The 26,412-nt window shown below is 42.9% G+C and overlaps 1 protein-coding gene across 7 annotated transcripts in view; it reads left to right on the top strand.

Moving 5' to 3' along the window:
• Window positions 1-26,019, top strand: part of LOC141266140 (uncharacterized) — a 236,973-nt gene extending 210,954 nt beyond the window's left edge. For 2 of the 7 annotated variants that reach the window (XM_073680107.1, XM_073680106.1), the window contains exons 4-7: window positions 4,958-5,033; window positions 5,132-5,208; window positions 5,324-5,432; window positions 21,140-26,019. In XM_073680107.1, coding sequence (XP_073536208.1) covers window positions 4,958-5,033; window positions 5,132-5,208; window positions 5,324-5,432; window positions 21,140-22,638 — 1,761 coding nt within the window. In that variant the 3' untranslated portion in view covers window positions 22,639-26,019. The remainder of the gene's footprint in view (window positions 1-4,957; window positions 5,034-5,131; window positions 5,209-5,323; window positions 5,433-21,139) is intronic. The other 5 variants (XM_073680105.1, XM_073680110.1, XM_073680108.1 and 2 more) reach the window with 5 other exon arrangements.
• The last annotated feature ends 393 nt before the right edge of the window (window positions 26,020-26,412 follow it).

The raw sequence follows: 26,412 nt of genomic DNA, 5'->3' as shown, positions 1-26,412 counted from the left end.
GTACTGACACGGGTGTGTCTGAAGTGACAGTCACCCTGCAGTTGGTTGCAGGACATCTCTTTTTTTGGCATTACAGACAACTTCTTGAAGCTGTCTGTCTAGGATCCAGCGTTTACCTTCCTCTGCCTAATTAACACCCTGGGCTGGGTGTATAAATACCTGGTGTGTCTGAGAGGGAGGTGCCGGCGATATTCATTACTCCTTGTGAAGGCTTGAGCAAGAGCAGTACTTCTTCCTCACTGGTGCTAGAAGACATGTGCGCATTTGTATGGAGTCGACTAAAGCTAAGCCATTTTCCCGTTTGTTCCCCCTTGTTGTCTTTACTGTTCAATGGGGATCGACTATTGCTCTTCCCCTCCCTTCCCTAGCCAGAGCCAAACGCCAGGGAAAGACAAGGCGAGGTATGCGTGCGGCGATTGGTGAAGAACCAATATACAGACGTTAGTGGAGACGGGGTGATATTAGATCAGCCTAGGAGGTTTCCACTCCCCCCTTTCCGTAGAGTCTGGGCTCCCTTTCCCACTTCCCTATGTGTTGCACTAAGTCTTTCACACACCTTCCATGACATTCTCTATACTCCACTCAATTGGCATGAAGGACACTGCTCTCTCCTGGTTCTCCTCCTATCATTCTGACTGCTCCTTCAGTGTATCGCTCGCTGGCTCCATTTCTTCTCCTCTTCATCTCACTATTGGTGTCCCTCAGGGTTCAGTCCTTGGCCCTCTTCTCTCTCTACACGGCCCCAATTGGACACAACATCAGCAAATTTGGCTTTCAGTACCATCTTTATGCTGATGACACACAACTATACACTTCATCCCCTGACTTCACCCCCACAGAACGCCAGTGACTGTCTGGCCGCAGTTTCCGACCATTATGTCCATTCTCTACCTGAAACTCAACCTTTCCAAAACTGAACTTCTTCTGCTCCCACCGTCTACTTACCTCCCTAAATCTGACATCTCCCTCTCTGTGTGTGGCACCACAATAACACCGAGCCAGCAGGCGTGGGTGTTGTTTTTGACACCAATTTTTCCTTCACCTCCCATATACAATCTCTTGTCGCTTGCTCTTGAAGAACATCTCTAGAATCCAAATTGGGAAGAAGAGAAAGCCGGCACCAAGTACTGTTATGGAGTCTGTAATCAATTGCTGTTTAAGGTAAACTGAGGCACCTCGCCCTGTGGAGACCCGGTGCTACTCCAACTGCAAAAAGGGAGTACAACAAGTAACAATATGGAGAAAAACAAGAGAGCACTCACCAGTCTAAAAAGTCCTCCTTTATTTCATCCGTTAAAAATCCATTGCAGGGGGTCGGTGGCACACATTGAAGGAGGACGGCCATTTCGCGCACACCGCGCTTCCACAGGTCCAAAAGTTACAGGGGAAATGACAGCAGAGCTGATTTAAATAACACCTGCTCCATGCCTCATGTCATTAAGGTATATTAACCCATTCAACCCTATTAGTGCAAGACCGCAATGCCCATAGACGTCTATGGGAAACAACTGGGAGCAGGCAATTGAGTTGAAAGCCAGGTTTTGAGCGAAGGGATACCCCAAAACACTTTTTGATGAAGCCTATGCACGAGGTATGAACCTTCCCCGGGGAGATCTCCTAAAAAGCAGCAGGAATCTGACATAAAGTAGAGAAAAACTGTTTGTTCTTTGCTTCAAAATCACTGCGATGGATGACTGCATCGGAACCGCGGCGCATAACAATTGGCATTTCCTTGAACAGGATGATTCATTATTAGAAATAGCCAAAAGGGGTCTTTTTATAAAGGATATCCTGGTGCGGAATAGATTAGCTACGAGGTCAGGTAATTGGTTAAATAATAACAAACCAGTAGGGAATTACACATGTGGCAGTTGCAACTTCTTCTGTGCTTTCCATTTAAATACCGAATTGCTGAGACTAGGTGACAAGGTCCATATTGTAGGTGACCTGGTGACATGTCCGACTAAGGGGGTGGTTTATGTTATCTTGTGCCCCCTGCAGGTTTTTTTACATCGGCAAGACAATGCGTCCTCTGTCTGTTCGGATTCGTGAACATTTCCGATCGATTGAAACAGGTAAAGGGTCCAAAAGGTTAATTCAGCATGTTCGGGGGTGCCATAGTGGAAATCCCAACGTATTAAAGTTTGCAGGTCTTGAAAAAGTTGTTACCGCTGCTGGGTGGTGACCTTAACAGATTACTGTTAAGGAGAGAAGCCAGGTGGATCATAGAGATACGAGCACAGGATCTGATTGGTCTTAGTGACAAGTTGGACTTGTCCGTGTTTCTTTGAGGACCCCTGGCTTGCATGTTTTTAATGTTGTTTTTATGCTGTGTAGTTGTTTCCCATAGACTTCCATGGGCATTGCGGTCTTGCACTAATAGGGTTGAATGGGTTAATATACCTTAATGACATGAGGCATGGAGCAGGTGTTATTTAAATCAGCTCTGCTGTCATTTCCCCTGTAACTTTTGGACCCGTGGAAGTGCGGTGTGCGCGAAATGGCCGTTGTCCTTCACTGTGTACCACCGACCCGCCTGCTATGGATTTTCAACGGATGAAATAAAGGAGGATTTTTTAGACCGGTGAGTGCTCTCTTGTGTTTCTCCATATTGCATCTCTAGAATCCACCCCTTTCTCACCATGGAACAACAAAAACCCTCACTGTTGCCCTGATCTACTCCCGCATTGACTACTGTAACTCTATTAATTGGCCTCCCCCCCCCCCCCTCACTCGATTTTCCCTTCTAAAGTCCATCCTTAATGCAGCAGCCGGGGTCATCTATCTGGCTAATCGATACTCGGCACTTCCGCTCTGTGCCAGTCATTGCACTGGCTGCCCTTACATTATAGGCTCCAATTTAAATTGCTTGTTCTCACCCAGAAAGCTCTCCACAGCGCGGCACCCCCCTTCTGTTTATCGACCTACCCGTTCTCTACACTCCTCAAGTGACTTTCGACTAACATCCGCACTAATCCGTACCTCCCACTCACGGCTCCAAGACTTCTCTCGAGCTACACCTATTCTTTGGAATGCTCTACCCCAAGATATTAGGACAAAGCAAAACTTACACAGCTGTTTAGGGTGACCTATCACGTTCCCTAATCTAAGTCTTTTTTATATACAGTACAGACCAAACGTTTGGACACACCTTCTCATTTAAAGATTTTCTGTATTTTCATGACTATGATAATTGTACATTCACACTGAAGGCATCAAAACTATGAATTACCACATGTGGAATTATATACTTAACAAAAAAGTGTGAAACAACTGAAAATATGTCTTATATTCTAGGTTCTTCAAAGTAGCCACCTTTTGCTTTGATGACTGCTTTGCACACTCTTGGCATTCTCTTGATGAGAGGTAGTCACCAGAAATGGTCTTCCAACAATCTTGAAGGAGTTCCCCGAGATGCTTAGCACTTTTTGGCCCTTTTGCCTTCACTCTGCGGTCCAGCTCACCCCAAACCACCTCAATTGGGTTCAGGTCTGGTGACTGTGGAGGCCAGGTCATCTGGCGTAGCACCCCATCACTCTCCTTGTTGGTCAAATAGCCCTTACACAGCCTGGAGGTGTTTGGGGTCATTGTCCTGTTGAAAAATAAATGATGGTCCAACTAAACGCAAACCGGATGGAATAGCATACCGCTGCAAGATGCTGTGGTAGCCATGCTGGTTCAGTATGCCTTCAATTTTGAATAAATCCCCAACAGTGTCACCAGCAAAGCCCCCCCACACCATCACACCTCCTCCTCCATGCTTCACGGTGGGAACCAGGCATGCAGAGTCCATCCGTTCACCTTTTCTGCGTCACACAAAGACACGGTGGTTGGAACCAAAGATCTCAAATTTAGACTCATTATACCAAAGCACAGATTTCCACTGGTCTAATGTCCATTCCTTGTGTTCTTTAGCCAAAACAAGTCTCTTCTGCTTGTTGCCTTTCCTTAGCAGTGGTTTCCTAGCAGCTATTGAAGGCCTTCTGCACAAAGTCTCCTCTTAACAGTTGTTGTAGAGATGTGTCTGCTGCTAGAACTCTGTGTGGCATTGACCTGGTCTCTAATCTGAGCTGCTGTTAACCTGCGATTTCTGAGGCTGGTGACTCAGATAAACTTATCCTCAGAAGCAGAGGTGACTCTTGGTCTTCCTTTCCTGGGGCGGTCCTCATGTGAGCCAGTTTCTTTGTAGCGCTTGATGGTTTTAGCAACTGCACTTGGGGACACTTTCAAAGTTTGTCCAATTTTTCGGACTGACTGACCTTCATTTCTTAAAGTAATAATGGCCACTCGTTTTTCTTTACTTAGCTGCTTTTTTCTTGCCATAATACAAATTCTAACAGTCTATTCAGTAGGACTATCAGCTTCTGCACAACACAACTGATGGTCCCAACCCCATTTATAAGGCAAGAAATCCCACTTATTAAACCTGACAGGGCACACCTGTGAAGTGAAGACCATTTCCGGTGACTACCTCTTGAAGCTCATCAAGAGAATGCCAAGAGTGTGCAAAGCAGTCATCAAAGCAAAAGGTGGCTACTGTGAAGAACCTAGAATATAAGACATATTTTCAGTTGTTTCACACTTTTTTGTTAAGTATATAATTCCACATGTGGTAATTCATAGTTTTGATGCCTTCAGTGTGAATATACAATTTTCATAGTCATGAAAATACAGAAAAATCTTTAAATGAGAAGGTGTGTCCAAACTTTTGGTCTGTACTGTATAGTGGATGGAAACTTCTGGTTTCAACTGTAAATAAAGATTATTATTATTGTATATATCCTTGCTGGACTTTGTTTTTTGGATACAAATCTTTCTATTTGAAGAATAAATTTGTTGGGTGTTTCAGTTTGTGAGATTTTGGGGCCTGGGTGACCAGTCTGACACACACCACGGGATTTGCAGTCCTGCCATGAAACGCTCCTGAACTGCGGTAATAATTCTTGTCTGTTTTTAGGGTGAACGTCTGATTGACATTAAGGTTTCCGTTCTAGAAGCAGAAGAGGAGATGGATCTAATGGCTGATCAGCAGTGTAAGGAGGGGAGAGGTTCTAGTAGAAACATTCTGATGGTCACCTATATACTACTCCCATCATCACATGTAAACCTCTTGTGTTGCTGCTTTCTACAGATGGGCAAAGTGTAAGAAATCCCCCGGAGAGATGTCTGACTCCTTTGTATTCCCAGGACTGGCCGGAGAATGACCAGGTAGATGAAGCTGCGCCTCCACCACATCTATATGGGGCCGCGCTCATAGATTTGGGGGCTTCTTCTGGTGATGTGTCTGCTGTAATGTACTGAGCTGTTATATATGTGACAACAGGGTGGAGATCTGATTGATATTAAAGTGGAGGATGAAGAAGCGTTAACGAATGGAGATCAGCCGTGTATGAGTGACGTGAAGGAGGAGATTTCAGAAGAAGATACCGCAGGTCTGTATTAATCAATGTAATCCATGATATCAAACGTGTATGTATGAGGATTCATGTCAGAGCGGGGTAACGGTAACAATTCACATTTTACATGTGAGTGTGAATCTACATTGTACCTTGGAGAACACTTTTAACAGTTTGTGGTGGTGAACAGTGGTGCTTGAAAGTTTATGAAACTTTCAGAATTTTCCATATTTCTGCATACATTTGATGTAAAACTACATCAGATTACATACAAGTCCAAAAAGTACATAACGATCCAAATCAAACAAATGAGTCAACATTAGACTAAAACAAAGGTATGTGAACCTTTGGGATTAGCAGATAATTGGACAGTGAAATTAGATTCTGGTGTTTTCAATAAATGGGATGACAATCAGGTGTGAGTGGGAAACCTGATTTATTTAAATAGCTTGTCCACTACTTTATCATTGAGTTATCCAACACCCCCGCCGATCATCTGTTGGCGGCAGGCGCCGGACGGAAGTGCTCAATTGTAGGGCTGCTCCTTCTTATGATAGGAGGCGAATGTGCAGTACCCAGCCGTGGCCACTATGAGAAGACTGAGCAGCTCCACAATTGAGCACTTCAGGCTGTCGACACCGAGAACAGCTGATCGGCTGCGGTGCCGAGTGTCTGACCTGATCAGTCAGACATTGATGATCTATTCTAAGGATAGGTCGTCAATTATAAAGTAGCGGACAACCTCTTGAAGGAATAGGGTTCTATCAATGTCTGATCTTCTTCACATGTTTGTGGAAGTGTATCATGGCACAAGAAAAGTAGATTTCTGAGGACTTCCATGTTCGGTTCATCAGGTTAAAGAAAGGTTACAGAACCATATTCAGAGAGTTTGGACTCTTCCAGTCCTTAGTCAAACAGATTGTGTACAAATGGAGGAAATTTAAGTCCAACAATACCCTCCGTAGGAGTGGTCGACCAACAAAGATTACTTAAAGAGCAAGGTGAATAATAGTCACAAAGGACCCAAGGTAACTTATAAGCAACTAAAGGTTAGCTAATGTTAATATGCATGAGTTAGTAGAAGAAATGAGGGGTCGCTCACTGTATCGTATGTCAGGGTTCTCTGAAGTAATATATTTCCAAAGATAACAAGAGAAACTTCGGCACTCCAATATAGATGCAAAAATTATTTTATTGGAAAAAAATCCTGTGGGAAATAAGCAGGCCAATGTTTCGACCTCATATGGTCTTTCTCAGGGCCTTTGCTAAACACAAAAAGAAAATCGTACATGATTGTTATCAGTTTATCCAAGAATTAATACATATACACAAGATAGAACACTGTGAAGTCACTCACAAAAATGCAAAAAAGTTTATAGAGTATTCTGGGGTGTAAACTGGCATGTGATACATATATAGGCTTTTCAATGATGTTATAATAACAGAGTAGTGTCACTAATCCCTAATCAACGGAAAACACGCCTAAATAGTATGTCTGATTGAAGTGAAAAGAGAGGAATGACAAGGAGACCTTATTGCAAGCCATCTATGGGATACATAGATGAATATGCATGAGTTGTCACTAATCTGTTGTATTATTTCCTCATCGCCACCCTCTTGTATTATTTCCTCATCTCCTCCCCTTGTATTATTTCCTCCCTTTTGTATTATTTCCTTGTCTGCTCCTTCTTGTATTATTTCCTCATCTCCTCCCTCTTGTATTATTTTCTTGTCTGCTCCCTCTTGTATTATTTACTCACCTCCTCTTGTATCATTTCCTCATCACTACCCTCTTGTGTTATTTACTCATCTCCTCCCTTTTATATTATTTCCTCGTCTCCTCCCTCTTGTATTATTTCGACGTCTCTTCCCCTTGTATTATTTCTTCCCTTTTATATTATTTCATTGTCTGCTCCCTCTTGTATTATTTTCTTGTCTGCTCCCTCTTGTATTATTTCCTCACCTCGTCTTGTATTATTTCCTCATCACTACCCTCTTGTATTATTTACTCATCTCCTCCCTTTTATATCATCTCCTCGTCTTCTCCCTTTTGTACTATTTCCTAATCTCCTCCAATCGTATTATTTCCTCCCTTTTGTATTTCCTCATCTCCTCCCTCTTGTATTATTTCCTACTCTCCTCCCTCTTGTAATATTTCCTCACCTCCTCTTGTATTATTTCCTCATCACTACCATCTTGTATTATTTACTCATCTCCTCACTTTTATATTATCTCCTCGTCTCCTCCCTTTTGTATTATTTCCTAATCTCCTCCAATCGTATTATTTCCTCCCTTTTGTATTATTTCCTCATCTCCTCCCTCTTGTATTATTTCCTCACCTCCTCTTGTATTATTTCCTCATGTCCTCCCTCTTGTATTATTTCCTCACCTCCTCTTGTATTATTTCCTCATCACCACCCTTTTGCTTTATTTCCTCATCTCCTCCCTCTTGTATTATTTCCTACTCTCCTCCCTCTTGTATTATTTCCTACTCTCCTCCCTCTTGTATTATTTTGTCGTCTCTTCCGTCTTGTATTATTTACTCATAAAAGGGAAGAGATGAGTAAATAATACAAGAGGGAGGAGAGTAGAAAATAATACAAGAGGGAGGAGAGTAGGAAATAATACAAGAGGGAGGAGATATTCTCTCCTCGTCTCCTCCCTCTTGTATTAATACGATTGGAGGGGATTAGGAAATAATACAAGAGGGAGGAGACGAGGAGAGAATATCTCCTCCCTCTTGTATTATTTACTCATCTCTTCCCTTTTATGAGTAAATAATACAAGACCGAAGAGACGACAAAATAATACAAGAGGGAGGAGAGTAGGAAATAATACAAGAGGGAGGAGAGTAGGAAATAATACAAGAGGGAGGAGAGTAGGAAATAATACAAGAGGGAGGAGATATTCTCTCCTCGTCTCCTTCCTCTTGTATTATTTCCTAATCCCCTCCAATCGTATTATCTCCTCCCTTTTGTATTATTTCCTCATCTCCTCCCTTTTGTATTATTTCCTCATCTCCTCCCTCTTGTATTATTTCCTCACATCCTCTTGTATTATTTCCTCATCACTACCCTTTTGCATTATTTCCTCATCACTACCCTTTTGCATTATTTCCTCATCTCCTCCCTCTTGTATTATTTCCTACTCTCCTCCCTCTTGTATTATTTTGTCGTCTATTCCATCTTGTATTATTTCCTCATCGCCTCCCTTTTATTTTATGTCCTCATTTCCTCCTTCTTGCATTTTTTCCTCATCTCCCATCGTATTATTTCCTCCATTTTGTATTATTTCCTTATCTGATCCCTCTTGTATTATTTCCTCCTCTCCTCACTCTTGTATTATTTTGACGTCTCCTCCCTCTTGTATTATTTCCTAATCTCTTCCCATTGTAATAGTTCCTCCCTTTTCTATTGTTTCCTTTTCTGCTCCCTCTTGTATTATTTCCTTGTCTCTTAAACACTACAGGATCTGGCTGCACCCTACAAAAGATGAAAAAATGTGCAACAAAAAAAGATGAGAAATATGTAAAAAAAATGCATGAAGTATTGATTGATATTTTGGCCAAAATATGAAAGATTTTCCATCCACTTCAAGGGACCTCATGGTCTTGCAATTCCCTACATTAAAATTAAGAGCTCCTTAGTGTTGTCTGAGAGAATTTGTGGTGCCTATCCCTGTAGGGTTCACTTACATAGCTGGGCATCCCACCTCATATATTAATATGAATGTGACCAACAGGCTGTAAACCAGAAACTGTGCACTTCATCTGTGTGACTTGTGCCCTATACAAGCCTTATCTGTTTGCATTTATACAACCCCTGGCAAAAATTATGGAATCCCCGGGCTCAGAGGATGTTCATTCAGTTGTTTAATGTTGTTGAAAAAAAGCAGTTCACAGACATGGCACAAAACTAAAGTAATTTTAAATGGCAACTTTAGGGCTTTAAGAAACACTAAAAGAAATCAAGATTAAAAATGTGGTACTCAGTAAGGGTAATTTTTTTCAGACAGAGGGAAAAAATTATGGAATCACTCAATTCAGAGGAAAAAAATATGGAATCACCCTGTAAATTTTCATTTCCAAAACTAACACCTGCATCAAATTAGATCTGCTCATTAGTCTGCATTTAAAAAGGAGGGATCACACCTTGGAGAGCTGTTGCACCAAGTGAACTGACATGAATCATGGCTCCAACACAAGAGATGTCAATTGAAACAAAGGAGAGGATTATCAAACTCTTAAAAGAAGGTAAATCATCACGCAATGTTGCAAAAGATGTTGGTTGTTCACAGTCAGCTGTGTCTAAAATCTGGACCAAATACAAACAACATGGGAAGGTTGTTAAAAGCAAACATACTGGTAGATCAAAGAAGACATCAAAGCGTCAAGACCAGAAACTTAAAGCAATATGTCTCCGAAACAGGAAATGCACAACAAAACAAATGAGGAACGAATGGGAGGAAACTGGAGTCAATGTCTGTGACCGAACTGTAAGAAACTGCCTAAAGGAAATGGGATTTACATACACAAAAGCTAAACATAAGCCATCATTAACACCTAAACACAAAAAAAACCAAGGTTACAATGGGCTAAGGAAAAGCAATCGTGGACTGTGGATGACTGGATGAAAGTCATGTTCAGTGATGAATCGCGAATCTGCATTGGGCAAGGTGATGATGCTGGAACTTTTGTTTGGTGCCGTTCCAATGAGATTTATAAAGATGACGGCATGAAGAGAACATGCAAATTTCCAGTCATTGATGATATGGGGCTGCATGTGAGGTAAAGGCACTGGGGAGATGGCTGTCATTACATCTTCAATAAATGCCCAAGTTTACATTGATATTTTGGACAGTTTTCTTATCCCATCAATTGAAAGGATGTTTGGGGATGAGGACATCATTTTTCAAGATGGTAATGCATCCTGCCATAGAGCAAAAACTGTGAAAATATTCCTTGAAAGAAGACACATAAGGTCAATGTCATGGGCTGCAAATAGTCCGGATCTCAATCCAATTGAAAATCTTTGGTGGAAGTTGAAGAAAATGGTCCATGACAAGGCTCCAACCTGCAAAGCTGATCTGGCAACAGCAATCAGAGAAAGTTGGAGCCAGATTGATGAAGAGTACTGTTTGTTACTCATTAAGTCCATGCCTCAGAGACTGCAAGCTGTTATTAAAGATAGAGGTGGTACAACAAAATACTAGTGATGTATTGGAGTGTTCTTTTGTGTGTTTGTTTTTCATGATTCCATAATTTTTTGATCAGAATTGAGTGATTCCATAATTTTTTCCCTCTGCTTGGTCTGAAAAAAATTACCCTTACTGAGTACCACATTTTTAATCTTGATTTCTTTTAGTGTTTCTTAAAGCCCTAAAGTTGCCATTTGAAATGACTTTAGTTTTGTGCCATTTCTGTGATCTGCTTTTTTTCAACAACATTAAACAACTGAATGAACATCCTCCGAGCCCGGTGATTCCATAATTTTTGCCAGGGATTGTAATACAAGGCTGTCACCCCCTCCATGACTGGTTGGTGTGAGTGGTTTCATCAGTTTTTTTGCACCTGTGCTGCCCCCCAGCCTTTATCATCGGGTCTGCATTCTCCATGACTGGTCGGTGTGATTGGTTGCTTCATCAGTATTTTGCACCTGTGCTGCCTCCACCTTTATCTTGGGGTCTGCCCCCTCCATGACTGGTTGGTGTGAGTGGATGCTTCATCAGTATTTTGCACCTGTGCTGCCCCCCGGCCTTTATCATGGGGTCTGCCCCCTCCATGACTGGTTGGTGTGATTGGTTGCTTCATCAGTATTTTGCACCTGTGCTGCCTCCACCTTTATCTTGGCGTTTGCCCCCTCCATGACTGGTTGGTGTGAGTGGTTGCTTCATCAGTATTTTGCACCTGTGCTGCCCTTCGGCCTTTATCATGGGGTCTTCTCCCTCCATGAATGGTCGGTGTGAGAGTGGTTGTTTCATCAGTATTTTGCACCTATGCTGCCCCCCCGGCCTTTATCTTGGGGTCTTCCCACTCCATGACTGTTTGGTGAGAGTGGTTGCTTCATCAGTACTTTGCACCTGTTCTGCCCCCTCCCGGCCTTTATCTTGGGGTCTGCCCCATTCATGACTGGTCGGCGTGAGTGGTTGCTTCATCAGTATTTTGCACCTGTGCTGCCTCCACTCCACCTTTATCTTGGGGTCTGTCCCCTCCATGAATGGTCGGTGTGTGAGTGGTTGCTTCATCAGTATTTTGCACCTGGGCTGCCCCTCGGCCTTTATCTTTGGGTCTGCCCACTCCATGACTGTTTGGTGTGAGTGGATGCTTCATCAGCATTTTGCACCTGTGCTGCCTCCACCTTTATCTTGGGGTCTGTCCCCTCCATGAATGGTCTATGTGTGAGTGGTTGCTTCATCAGTACTTTGCACCTGTTCTGCCCCCCCCCCCTTTATCTTGGGGTCTGCCCCATCCATGACTGCTTGGTGTGAGTGGTTGCTTCATCAGTATTTTGCACCTGTGCTGCCCCCCTGGCCTTTATCTTCGGGTCTGCTGCATTCTGTAGGGCATTAGTATTGTGACCTGGTGTTGATGAATGTGGCAACGGCCTTTTTCTTGTGATTTTTTTTTTTTTTAAACAGTCAATAGTGAAATTCAAATTAACAACTCGTCCCCCAAAAATATCAAGCCCTTCTTTGGTTACTATATCAGGGATGTCAAACTCAAATACACAGAAGGCCAAAATTAAAAGCTTGGACAAAGTCGTGGGCCAACCTTGATATTTATTAACAAAAATGTCTATAATTGAGGAAGTATCAACTATAACGTTGAACTTTTTCATATGCAAAAAAACTTTAAAGGGGTTGTTCCATTAACAAAGTACATTTTAATGAATAGATTTTAGAATAAAATATTGGAATAATATAATATATGTTATCTAAGAGCAGAAAAAACATATTTCCCAATGACCTAAGATGAATATGTAATAGCAAAGGATAAAAAACCTTGAATAATACAGATAATAAAGTTTGATGCCAACAAAAGTGCCCCCAAACACTGTAAGACACCCCCACAGTGAATGCCTCCACACCCATGGTATGATGATCCAATTGTACCCCACCTCCCTCAATCCCCTGGCAAAGAATGAATGGTGAAACCATCACAGTATGATTCTCCAACTGTAATCCCCACATCGCCCTCCATACATACAATGGGTACGGAAAGTATTCAGACCCCTTTAAATTTTTCCCTCTTTGTTTCATTGCTGCCATTTGGTAAATTTTAAAAAGTTCATTTTTTTCTCATAATTGTACACTCTGCGCCCCATCTTGTCTGAAAAAAAAACAAATGTAGAAATTTTTGCAAATTTATTAAAAAAGAAAAACTGATATCACATGGTCATAAATATTCAGACCCTTTGCTCAGTATTGAGTAGAAGCCCCCTTTTGAGCTAGTACAGCCATGAGTCTTCTTGGGAATGATGCAACAAGTTTTTCACCCCTGGATTTGGGGATCCTCTGCCATTCTTCCTTGCAGATCCTCTCCAGTTCCGTCAGGTTGGATGGTGAACGTTGGTCGACAGCCATTTTCAGGTCTCTCCAGAGAGGCTCAATTGGGTTTAGGTCAGGGCTGTAGCTGGGCCAGTCAAGAATGGTCACAGAGTTGTTCTGAAGCCACTCCTTTGTTATTTTAGCTGTGTGCTTAGGGTCATTGTCTTGTTGGAAGGTGAACCTTCGGCCAAGTCTGAGGTCCATATCTGGAAGATATTTTCATCCAGGATATCTCTGTACTTGGCCGCATTCACGTTTCCTTCAGTTGCAACCAGTCGTCCTGTCCCTGCAGCTGAAAAACACCCCCCATAGCATGATGCTGTCACCACCATGTTTCACTGTTGGGATTGTATTGGGCAGGTGATGAGCAGTGCCTGGTTTTCTCCACACATACTGCTTAGAATTATCACCAAAAAGTTCTATCTTCGTCTCATCAGACCAGAGAATCTTATTTCTCATAGTCTGGGAGTCCTTCATGTGATTTTGATGAAACTCTATGCGGGCTTTCATATGTCTTGCACTGAGGAGAGGCTTCCGTCGGGCCACTCTGCCATAAAGACGCGACTGGTGGAGGGCTGCAGTGATAGTTGACTTTGTGGAACTTTCTCCCATCTCTCTACTGCATCTCTGAAGCTCAGCTACAGTGATCTTGGGGTTCTTCTTTACCTGTCTCACCAAGGCTCTTCTCCCACGATTGCTCAGTTTGGCTGGACGGCCAGGTCTAGGAAGACTTCTGGTGGTTCCAAATTTCTTCCATTTAAGGATTATGGCCACTGTGCTCTTAGGAACCTTGAGTAATGCAGAAATTCTTTTATGACCTTGGCCAGATCTGTGCCTTGCCACAATTCTGTCTCTGAGCTCCTTGGGCAGTTCCTTTGAGCTCATGATTCTCATTTGGTCTGACATGCACTGTGAGCTGTGAGGTCTTATATAGACAGGTGTGTGCCTTTCCAAATCAAGTCCTATCAGTTTAATTAAACACAGCTGGACTCCAATGAAGGAGGAGAACCATCTCAAGGAGGATCACAAGGAAATGGACAGCATGTGACTTAAATATGAGTGTCTAAGCAAAGGGTCTGAATACTTATGACCATGTAATATTTCAGTTTTTCTTTTTTAATAAATTTGCAAAAAATTCTACATTTCTTGCTTTTTTTCAGTCCAGATGGGGTGCAGAGTGTACTTTTAATGAGAAAAAAAATGAACTTTTTAGAACTTACCAAATGGCTGCAATGAAGCAAAGAGTGAAAATTTTAAAGGGGGTCTGAATACTTTCCATACCCACTGTATAATGGCCACAAAAAGTGCTCCAAACAGTATAGTGGCCCCACATCGTCCTCCATACAGTATAATGGCCTCACATAGTCCTCCATATGGTATAATGGGCTCCACCTAGTCCTCTATACATAATAATGGTCCCCACATAGTCCACCATTCAGAATCATGGCCCCACATAGTCCTCTATACAGTATAAGGACTCCACATAGTCCTCCATACAGTATAATGGTCCCACATAGTCCTCCATACAGTATAATGGGCCCCACATAGTCCTCCATACAGTATAATGCACCCCACATAGTCCTCCATACAGTATAATGGGCCCCACATAGTCCTCCATACAGTATAATGCACCCCACATAGTCCTCCATACAGTATAATTGCCCCACATAGTCCTCCATACAGTATAATGGGCCCCACATAGTCCTCCATACAGTACAATGGTCCCACATAGTCCTCCATACAGTACAATGGTCCCACATAGTCCTCCATACAGTATAATGGCCCCACATAGTCCTCCATACAGTATAATGGCCCCACATAGTCCTCTATACAGAATAATGGGCCTCACATAGTCCTCCACACAGTATAATGGCCCCACATAGTCCTCCATACAGTATAATGGCCCCACACATAGTCCTCCATACAGAATAATGGGCCTCACATAGTCCTCCACACAGTATAATGGCCCCACATAGTCCTCCATACAGTATAATGGCCCCACATAGTGCTCCATACAGTATAATGGGCCCACATAGTCCTCCTTACAGTATAATGGGCCCCACATAGTCCTCCATAAAGTATAATGGCCCCACATACAGTATAATGGCCCCACATAGTGCTCCATACAGTATAATGGCCCCACATAGTGCTCCATACAGTATAATGGCCCCACATAGTGCTCCATACAGTATAATGGCCCCACATAGTCCTCCATACAGTATAATGGCCCCACATAGTCCTCTATACAGAATAATGGGCCTCACATAGTCCTCCACACAGTATAATGGCCCCACATAGTCCTCCATACAGTATAATGGCCCCACATAGCCCTCCGTACAGTATAATGGCCCCACATAGTCCTCCATACAGAATAATGGCCCCACATAGTCCTCCATACAGAATAATGGCCCCACATAGTCCTCCATATAGTATAATGGCCCCACATAGTCCTCCATACAGTATAATGGCCCCACATAGTCCTCCATACAGTATAATGGCCCCACATAGTCCTCCATACAGTATAAATGCCCCACATAGTGCTCCATACAGTATAATGCACCCCACATAGTCCTCCATACTGTATAATGGGCCCCACATAGTCCTCCATACAGTATAATGCACCCCACATAGTCCTCCATACAGTATAATGCACCCCACATAGTCCTCCATACAGTATAATGGCCCCACATAGTCCTCTATACAGAATAATGGGCCTCACATAGTCCTCCACACAGTATAATGGCCCCACATAGTCCTCCATACAGTATAATGGCCCCACATAGCCCTCCATACAGTATAATGGCCCCACATAGCCCTCCGTACAGAATAATGGCCCCACATAGTCCTCCATACAGAATAATGGCCCCACATAGTCCTCCATACAGTATAATGGCCCCACATAGTCCTCCATACAGAATAATGGGCTCCACATAGTCCTCCATACAGTATAATGGGCTCCACATAGTGCTCCATACAGAATAATGGCCCCACATAGTCCTCCATACAGTATAATGGCCCCACATAGACCTCCATACAGTATAATGGGCCCCACATAGTCCTCCATACAGAATAATGGGCCCCACATAGTCCTCCATACAGAATAATGGGCCCCACATAGTCCTCCATACAGTGTAATGGGCCCCACATAGTCCTCCATACAGTGTAATGGCCCCACATAGTCCTCTATACAGAATAATGGGCCTCACATAGTCCTCCACACAGTATAATGGCCCCACATAGTCCTCCATACAGTATAATGGCCCCACATAGTCCGCCATACAGTATAATGGCCTCACATAGTTCTCCATACAGTATAATGGCCCCACATCGTCCTCCATACAGTATAATGGCCCCACATAGTCCTCCATACAGTATAATGGCCCCACATAGTCCTCCATACAGTATAATAGGCCCCACATAGTCCTCCATACAGTATAATGCACCCCACATAGTACTCCATACAGTATAATAGGCGCCACATAGTCCTCCATACAGTATAATGGCCCCACATAGTCCTCCATACAGTATAATGGCCCCACATAGTCCTCTATACAGAATAATGGCCCTCACATAGTTCTCCATACAGTATAATGGCCCCACATCGTCCTCCATACAGTATAATGGCCCCACATAGTCCTCCATACAGTATAATGGCCCCACATAGTCCTCCATACAGTATAATAGGCCCCACATAGTCCTCCATACAGAATAATGGGCCCACATAGTCCTCCATACAGAATAATGGGCCCACATAGTCCTCCATACAGAATAATGGGCCCCACATAGTCCTCCATACAGAATAATGGGCCCCACATAGTCCTCCATACAGTATAATGGCCCCACATCGTCCTCCATACAGTATAATGGCCCCACATCGTCCTCCATACAGTATAATGGCCCCACATAGTCCTCCATACAGTATAATAGGCCCCACATAGTCCTCCATACAGAATAATGGGCCCACATAGTCCTCCATACAGAATAATGGGCCCACATAGTCCTCCATACAGAATAATGGGCCCCACATAGTCCTCCATACAGAATAATGGGCCCCACATAGTCCTCCATACAGTGTAATGGGCCCCACATAGAATCATAGAATGTTAGAGTTGGAGGGGACCTCCTGGGTCATCTGGTCCAGCCCCCTGCTCAAAGCAGGATTCACTAAATCATCTCAGACAGATGTCTGTCCAGCCTCTGTTTGAAGACGTCCATTGAAGGGGAACTCACCACCTCTCGTGGCAGCCTGTTCCACTCATTAATCACCCTAACTGTCAAAAAGTTTTTTCTAATATCTAATCTGTGTCTCCTCCCATTTAGTTTCATCCCATTGCTTCTAGTCTTTCCTTGTGCAAATGAGAATAAAGATGATCCTTCTACAATGTGACAGCACTTGACATATTTGTAGACAGCTATTAAGTCTCCTCTCAGTCTTCTTTTTTGCAAGCTAAACATTCCCAAATCCTGCAACCATTCCTCGGGGCACCACATAGTCCTCCATACAGTATAATGGCCCCACATAGTCCTCCATACGGAATAATGGGCCCCACATAGTCCTCCATACAGAATAATGGGCCCACATAGTCCTCCATACAGAATAATGGGCCCCACATAGTCCTCCATACAGAATAATGGGCCCCACATAGTCCTCCATACAGTGTAATGGGCCCCACATAGAATCATAGAATGTTAGAGTTGGAGGGGACCTCCTGGGTCATCTGGTCCAGCCCCCTGCTCAAAGCAGGATTCACTAAATCATCTCAGACAGATGTCTGTCCAGCCTCTGTTTGAAGACGTCCATTGAAGGGGAACTCACCACCTCTCGTGGCAGCCTGTTCCACTCATTAATCACCCTAACTGTCAAAAAGTTTTTTCTAATATCTAATCTGTGTCTCCTCCCATTTAGTTTCATCCCATTGCTTCTAGTCTTTCCTTGTGCAAATGAGAATAAAGATGATCCTTCTACAATGTGACAGCACTTGACATATTTGTAGACAGCTATTAAGTCTCCTCTCAGTCTTCTTTTTTGCAAGCTAAACATTCCCAAATCCTGCAACCATTCCTCGGGGCACCACATAGTCCTCCATACAGTATAATGGCCCCACATAGTCCTCCATACGGAATAATGGGCCCCACATAGTCCTCCATACAGAATAATGGGCACCACATAGTCCTCCATACAGTATAATGGCCCCACATAGTCCTCCATTAAGTATAATGGGCCCCACATAGTCCTCCATACAGTATAATGGCCTCACATAGTCCTCCATACAGTATAATGGCCTCACATAGTCCTCCATACAATATAATGGCCCCACATAGACCTCCATACAGTATAATGGGCCCCACATAGTCCTCCATACGGAATAATGGGCCCCACATAGTCCTCCATACAGAATAATGGGCCCCACATAGTCCTCCATACAGTGTAATGGGCCTCACATAGTCCTCCATACAGTGTAATGGGCCTCACATAGTCCTCCACACAGTATAATGGCCCCACATAGTCCTCCATACAGAATAATGGGCCCCACATAGTCCTCCATACAGTATAATGGCCCCACATAGTGCTCCATACAGTATAATGGCCCCACATAGTGCTCCATACAGTATAATGGCCCCACATAGTGCTCCATACAGTATAATGGCCCCACATAGTCCTCCATACAGTATAATGGCCCCACATAGTCCTCTATACAGAATAATGGGCCTCACATAGTCCTCCACACAGTATAATGGCCCCACATAGTCCTCCATACAGTATAATGGCCCCACATAGCCCTCCGTACAGTATAATGGCCCCACATAGTCCTCCATACAGAATAATGGCCCCACATAGTCCTCCATACAGAATAATGGCCCCACATAGTCCTCCATATAGTATAATGGCCCCACATAGTCCTCCATACAGTATAATGGCCCCACATAGTCCTCCATACAGTATAATGGCCCCACATAGTCCTCCATACAGTATAATGGCCCCACATAGTGCTCCATACAGTATAATGCGCCCCACATAGTCCTCCATACTGTATAATGGGCCCCACATAGTCCTCCATACAGTATAATGCACCCCACATAGTCCTCCATACAGTATAATGCACCCCACATAGTCCTCCATACAGTATAATGGCCCCACATAGTCCTCTATACAGAATAATGGGCCTCACATAGTCCTCCACACAGTATAATGGCCCCACATAGTCCTCCATACAGTATAATGGCCCCACATAGCCCTCCATACAGTATAATGGCCCCACATAGCCCTCCGTACAGAATAATGGCCCCACATAGTCCTCCATACAGAATAATGGCCCCACATAGTCCTCCATACAGTATAATGGCCCCACATAGTCCTCCATACAGAATAATGGGCTCCACATAGTCCTCCATACAGTATAATGGGCTCCACATAGTGCTCCATACAGAATAATGGCCCCACATAGTCCTCCATACAGTATAATGGCCCCACATAGACCTCCATACAGTATAATGGGCCCCACATAGTCCTCCATACAGAATAATGGGCCCCACATAGTCCTCCATACAGAATAATGGGCCCCACATAGTCCTCCATACAGTGTAATGGGCCCCACATAGTCCTCCATACAGTGTAATGGCCCCACATAGTCCTCTATACAGAATAATGGGCCTCACATAGTCCTCCACACAGTATAATGGCCCCACATAGTCCTCCATACAGTATAATGGCCCCACATAGTCCGCCATACAGTATAATGGCCTCACATAGTTCTCCATACAGTATAATGGCCCCACATAGTCCTCCATACAGTATAATGGCCCCACATAGTCCTCCATACAGTATAATAGGCCCCACATAGTCCTCCATACAGTATAATGCACCCCACATAGTACTCCATACAGTATAATAGGCCCCACATAGTCCTCCATACAGTATAATGGCCCCACATAGTCCTCCATACAGTATAATGGCCCCACATAGTCCTCTATACAGAATAATGGCCCTCACATAGTTCTCCATACAGTATAATGGCCCCACATCGTCCTCCATACAGTATAATGGCCCCACATAGTCCTCCATACAGTATAATGGCCCCTCATAGTCCTCCATACAGTATAATAGGCCCCACATAGTCCTCCATACAGAATAATGGGCCCACATAGTCCTCCATACAGAATAATGGGCCCACATAGTCCTCCATACAGAATAATGGGCCCCACATAGTCCTCCATACAGAATAATGGGCCCCACATAGTCCTCCATACAGTATAATGGCCCCACATCGTCCTCCATACAGTATAATGGCCCCACATCGTCCTCCATACAGTATAATGGCCCCACATAGTCCTCCATACAGTATAATAGGCCCCACATAGTCCTCCATACAGAATAATGGGCCCACATAGTCCTCCATACAGAATAATGGGCCCACATAGTCCTCCATACAGAATAATGGGCCCCACATAGTCCTCCATACAGAATAATGGGCTCCACATAGTCCTCCATACAGTATAATGGCCCCACATACAGTATAATGGCCCCACATAGTCCTCCATACAGTATAATGGCCCCACATAGTCCTCCATACAGTATAATGCACCCCACATAGTACTCCATACAGTATAATGGCCCCACATAGTCCTCCATACAGTATAATGGCCCCACATAGTCCTCCATACAGTATAATGGGCCCCACATAGACGTCAGACGCAGAGAAGGAATGATGGGAGAGGTAGCATCAGCTGATGCTCCCTCCTCCATCATCGCTTTCGACTGTATCTCCATCTAGGATGCTGATATAGTTGAAAGTGCGTCGTGCGCAAAATATACTCATTCTTTAGGCCAGAGTTTGATATATCTGTACTATGTGGATGGAAAAATAAAAAGTTAAGGCTCTTAAAAAAAGGGATGAAAATACTGAAAATGGAGAATAGGCTGGTCGGGAAGGGGTGAATACAAGTGGTGATAGAGTCATGGACTTGTGTTATATAAAGTTTTAAAAAGCTGCAATCACACATGTGTTTTTTCTGCAGTTTTTTAGCCAAAGTCGAGAGTGCCTTTAGGAGAAAAAATTGTTCTTCTGAATTCACTTTTGGATTTGGCTCAAAAGATGTCACCAAAATCTACAGATTTTGTGAGATTACAGCCCTTTAGTAAAACATTAAATGTGTCTATATTGTGGTTTGAACAAAAAAATCTGTTTAAATTTTAACAGAAAATTCCAGCATGAGCTCGGAGAGAAACTTCATGTTATCCCTTAATTATAAAGTAGAAGATGAAGATTTCCTGCAGCACTCTTCAGGAGAAAACCTGGTTACCCTTAATGTATATTCAGGACTTCATGGAACAGATGAATCCTATAATCCCCCTGATCACGAGGAATATACTGTTGACCAGTCACTGATTGTTACCCCAATAGCAGATCAGAACTGGGATAAAAGGTTTCAATGTGGTGAATGTGGAAAACGATTTACAAACAGCTCACGTCTTTATGTACACAGAAGAATTCACACAGGAGAGAAGCCGTACACCTGTTCAGAATGTGGCAGAGGATTTACCCAGAAATCAGGCCTTGATCAACATGAGAGAACTCATACAGGAGAGAAGCCGTATTCATGTTCAGAATGTGGGAAATGCTTTAGCCATAAATCAGGCCTTGATCAACATGAGAGAAGTCACACAGGAGAGAAGCCATATCCATGTTCAGAATGTGGGAAATGTTTTATTTCAAAGTCAAATCTTGAAAGACATGAAAAGATTCACACAGGGGATATGTCATTTACATGCTGTGAATGTGGGAAATGTTTCTCAGTGAAATCAAGTCTTGTTATACATCAGAGAATTCACACAGGAGAGAAGCCATATTCATGTTTAGAATGTGGAAAATGTTTTAGAAAAAAATCACATCTGATCACACATGAGAGAATTCATACAGGAGAGAAGCCGTATTCATGTTCAGTGTGTGGGGAATGTTTTACATACAAATCACATCTTGTTAGGCATGAAAGAAGCCACACAGGAGAGAAACTGTATTCATGTTCAGAATGTCGGAAATGTTTTACACGTAAATCAAATCTTGTTGTACATGAGAGAAGTCACACCGGAGAGAAGCCATTTTCATGTTCAGAATGTGGTAAGTGTTTTACACACAAATCACATCTTGCTAGACATGAGCGAATTCACACAGGAGCAAAGCCGTATTCTTGTTCACTGTGCCGAAAATCTTTTACAGATAAATCACATCTTATTATGCATGAGAAAATTCACATAGACGAGAAGCCATACTCATGTTCAGAATGCGGGAAATGTTTCAGACATAAATCTCATCTTGTTATGCATGACAGAATCCACACAGGAGAGAAGCCACATTCATGCTCAGAATGTGGGAAATGTTTTACATACAAATCACATCTTGTTATACACCGGAGAAGTCACACAGGGGAGAAGCCGTACTCATGTTTAGAATGTGGGAAATGTTTTATAACAAAATCACATCTTGTTACACATGAGAGAAGTCACACAGGGGAGAAGCCGTACTCCTGTTTAGAATGTGGGAAATGTTTAATTACTAAAGCTAAACTTCGGGATCATCAGAGAATTCATACAGGAGAGAAGCCGTATTCATGTCTAGAATGTGGGAAAGGCTTTATAACTAAAGCTAAACTTAGGGATCATCAGAGAAGTCACACAGGAGAGAAGCCATATTTAGCTTGAGAATGGAGTAAATGCTCATTGTTTTCAGTTTAATCTAAACCTTGTTACACATGAGAATTTACTGAAGGGAGAAGCTGTTTTAATGTTCTATATGTGAAAAATGGGAAAGATTTCAAGCTCATCAGAGTAGAAACCATGTTCTTGTTTGGAATGTGGGATCAGCTATGGGAGCTCTGAAATATTCTTTATATATCGGGTTTTCACAGACATTAAAAACATCCTCGTTGGTCATTTACAGTGGTGGCCAAAAGTATTGGCACCCCTGCAATTCTGTCAGATAATACTCAGTTTCTTCCTGAAAATGATTGCAATCACAAATTCTTTGGTCTTATTATCTTAATTTAATTTGTCTTCAATGAAAACACACAAAAAGAATTGTCCTAAAGCCAAATTGGATATAATTCCACATCAAAGCTAAAAAAGGGGGTGAACAAAAGTATTGGCACTGTTTGAAAAATCATGTGATGCTTCTCTAATTCGTGTAATTAACAGCACCTGTAACTTACCTGTGGCACCTAACAGGTGTTGGCAATAACAAAATCACACTTGCAGCCAGTTAACATGGATTAAAGTTGACTCAACCTCTGTCCTGTGTCCTTGTGTGTACCACACTGAGCATGGAGAAAAGAAAGAAGAGCAAAGAACTGTCTGAGGACTTGAGAAACCAAATTGTGAGGAAGCATGAGCAATCTCAAGGCTACAAGTCCATCTCCAAAGACCTGAATGTTCCTGTGTCTTCCGTGTGCAGTGTCATCAAGAAGTGTAAAGCCCATGGCACTGTGGCTAACCTCCCTAGATGTGTACGGGGAAAAAAATTGAGAGATTTCAACGCAAGATTGTGCGGTTGGTGGATAAAAAACCTCGACTAACATCCAAACAAGTTCAAGCTGCCCTGCAGTCCGAGGGTACAACAGTGTCAACCCGTACTATCCTTCGGTGTCTGAATGAAAAGGGACTGTATGGTAGGATACCCAGGAAGACCCCACTTCTTACCCAGAGACATAAAAAAGCCAGGCTGGAGTTTGCCAAAACTTACCTGAGAAAGCCTAAAACGTTTTGGAAGAATGTTCTCTGGTCAGATGAGACAAAAGTAGAGCTTTTTGGGAAAAAGCATCAACATAGAGTATACAGGAGAAAAAAAGAGGCATTCAAAGAAAAGAACACGGTTCCTACAGTCAAACATGGCGGAGGTTCCCTGATGTTTTGGGGTTGCTTTGCTGCCTCTGGCACTGGACTGCTTGACCGTGTGCATGGCATTATGAAGTCTGAAGACTACCAACACATTTTGCAGCATAATGTAGGGCCCAGTGTGAGAAAGCTGGGTCTCCCTCAGAGGTCATGGGTCTTCCAGCAGGACAATGACCCAAAACACACTTCCAAAAGCACTATAAAATGGTTTGAGAGAAAGCACTGGAGACTTCTAAGGTGGCCAGCAATGAGTCCAGACCTGAATCCCATAGAACACCTGTGGAGAGATCTCAAAATGGCAGTTTGGAGAAGGCACCCTTCAAATATCAGGGACCTGGAGCAGTTTGCCAAAGAAGAATGGTCTACAATTCCAGCAGAGCATTGTAAGAAACTCATTGATGGTTACCGGAAGCGGTTGTTCCCAGTAATTTTGGCTAAAGGTTGTGCAACCAAGTATTAGGCTGAGGATGCCAATACTTTTGTCCGGCCCTTTTTTGGAGTTTTGTGTGAAATGAACAATGATTTGATTTTTGCTTCATTCTCTTTTGTGTTTTTTCCTTGCAAGCAAATTAAATGAAGATAATAAGACCAAAGAATTTGTGATTGCAATCATTTTCAGGAAGAAACTGAGTATTATCTGACAGAACTGCAGGGGTGCCAATACTTTTGGCCACCACTGTAAGTGGAATTAGCCTGGGTATACCCGAAAACCCTAATCTGTTCATCTGGGTTAAAGTAATACTGCTATGTAATAAGGAAAAGTATTGTAGTTATAAGGAAGAAAAAAAATTCTCCTGTTGACTTTCCAAGCAGTTCCGCTGAATTGTCGCTACAAACCTTTTTTCTTAATCCAGTCTTCAGAAATTCCCCCACATTGAATGCGATACCAAAGAAACAAGGTGAAACAGTAAGGACGCACTGTCTTCTTTTTAACATGTGGAAATGTCAACATTTGATCTTCAGAAAATCATTTTCACCAAAACATATCAAGATTTGTGAGGTTTAAAGGACTCACCCTGGTGTTAATTAATTTTATCCTATAAATAATTGTATAAAATGCTGAATATAAGTAATAAATGTTCCATCAGAAAGTGACCTTTACCTGGAAGCTTCTGTACACCGTCCACGTATCAAGCTTCAGATGAGCTCTTCAGCAATGATGACAAAGTGGATTAAATTGGAGCCTCCTGCTGAAGCGGCGTATGAGGTGATATTCCCCACATACATTTGATGGAAGGTTCAGAAATGGTGTGAACAAAGCCGAACAGCAGTAGGAGGATTACTCACCGGGAACGCTGTGGATTGGGATGTGAACAGGGTATCAGAAACCAAAATGTTGATATTTTAACGCAAATATCAAGCCTACATTGGAGTAATCTAATGTACAATGTCCTCATTTTACCTAGCCTTAAATGGGGAGGGTGCGATTGTGCTGGAAGGCAGAATGGAGACGACTGGAGAAGCTTCTAAAGAAGTGAGGATGGTTGTACAAAGACGAGGTCAGATAGAGCATCTAGATTGGGATACAGTAGGGTTATTGGGAACGTAAAGGGGGCTTGGAATGTGAAGAAAATTAGGAGCAGAACTAGGAATAAACGTGGATAGAGAAAACAAGCTGCCACGAGAGGTGGTGAGTTCCCCTTCAATGGACGTCTTCAAACAGAGGCTGGACAGACATCTGTCTGAGATGATCTAGTGAATCCTGCTTTGAGCAGGGGGTTGGACCAGATGACCCAGGAGGTCCCTCCAACTCTACCATTCTATGATTCTATGAAAAAGGAATATGAATAATATTGAATGTCTATTGGCAAATACTAGGATTCTTCCAATTAAAATGTGAGACTTTAAGCGTGTCCTGTCAGCTGCAGATTACGATGTGGGGGCATTACAGAAACCTGGGTGGACGACAGCCATGACAGGGTGATGAACGTGGAGGGTTACACTGTGTTCAAGGAATAGGAAAAATGCTATATTGAGTCCTCTCAGGTAGACTGGATCAGGATCATATTTGCCCCTATTAAAAAGCAAAACAAAGAGGAAAAAAATGTTGTGGACACACTCCAGTGTCGGGGGCCCCTCACTATACGATACAATACACTTTATTGATCCCGAGGGAAATGACAGTATCACAGCAGCAGAACATAGACATGAATTACAGCATAACAGTAGAATTTCTCGGGTAGAATCTCATACATTCCTATTAATGACCGGTCAGTATGATATACCATTAGGACGCCAATAATACACCGGTCACCTGGAGAATTTTACACTTAGGTAGTTGTTGTACATTCCCATAGCGCTCGGCTTGATGATTCCTGTATCTTTCCTTCTTACACCTTAGTAAGAGTACACGGTTGCTGCAGGTGCTCCTCTGTCCCATGAACAGCTCATATAATGGCGGTGCTTTATTACATAGTTAGTAAGTAAAGCTGAATAAAGACTTGCGTCCATCAAGTTCGACCTGTTAGTTCTGTAATTGCTAAAGTTGATCCAGAGGAGGGCAAAAACCCCAAATGATTTAGCCAATCTTCACCTGAGGAAAAATTCCCTCCCGACTCTGAAACCAGCAGTCAGAATAAATCCCTG

Source organism: Phyllobates terribilis, unplaced genomic scaffold, assembly GCF_046119375.1.
Source record: "Phyllobates terribilis strain yellow unplaced genomic scaffold, ASM4611937v1 Scaffold_4__5_contigs__length_816908805, whole genome shotgun sequence".
Taxonomy (NCBI): domain Eukaryota; kingdom Metazoa; phylum Chordata; class Amphibia; order Anura; family Dendrobatidae; genus Phyllobates; species Phyllobates terribilis.
The sequence above is the reverse complement of the archived record's forward strand: the minus strand, read 5'-3'. Positions and strand labels throughout refer to the sequence as shown.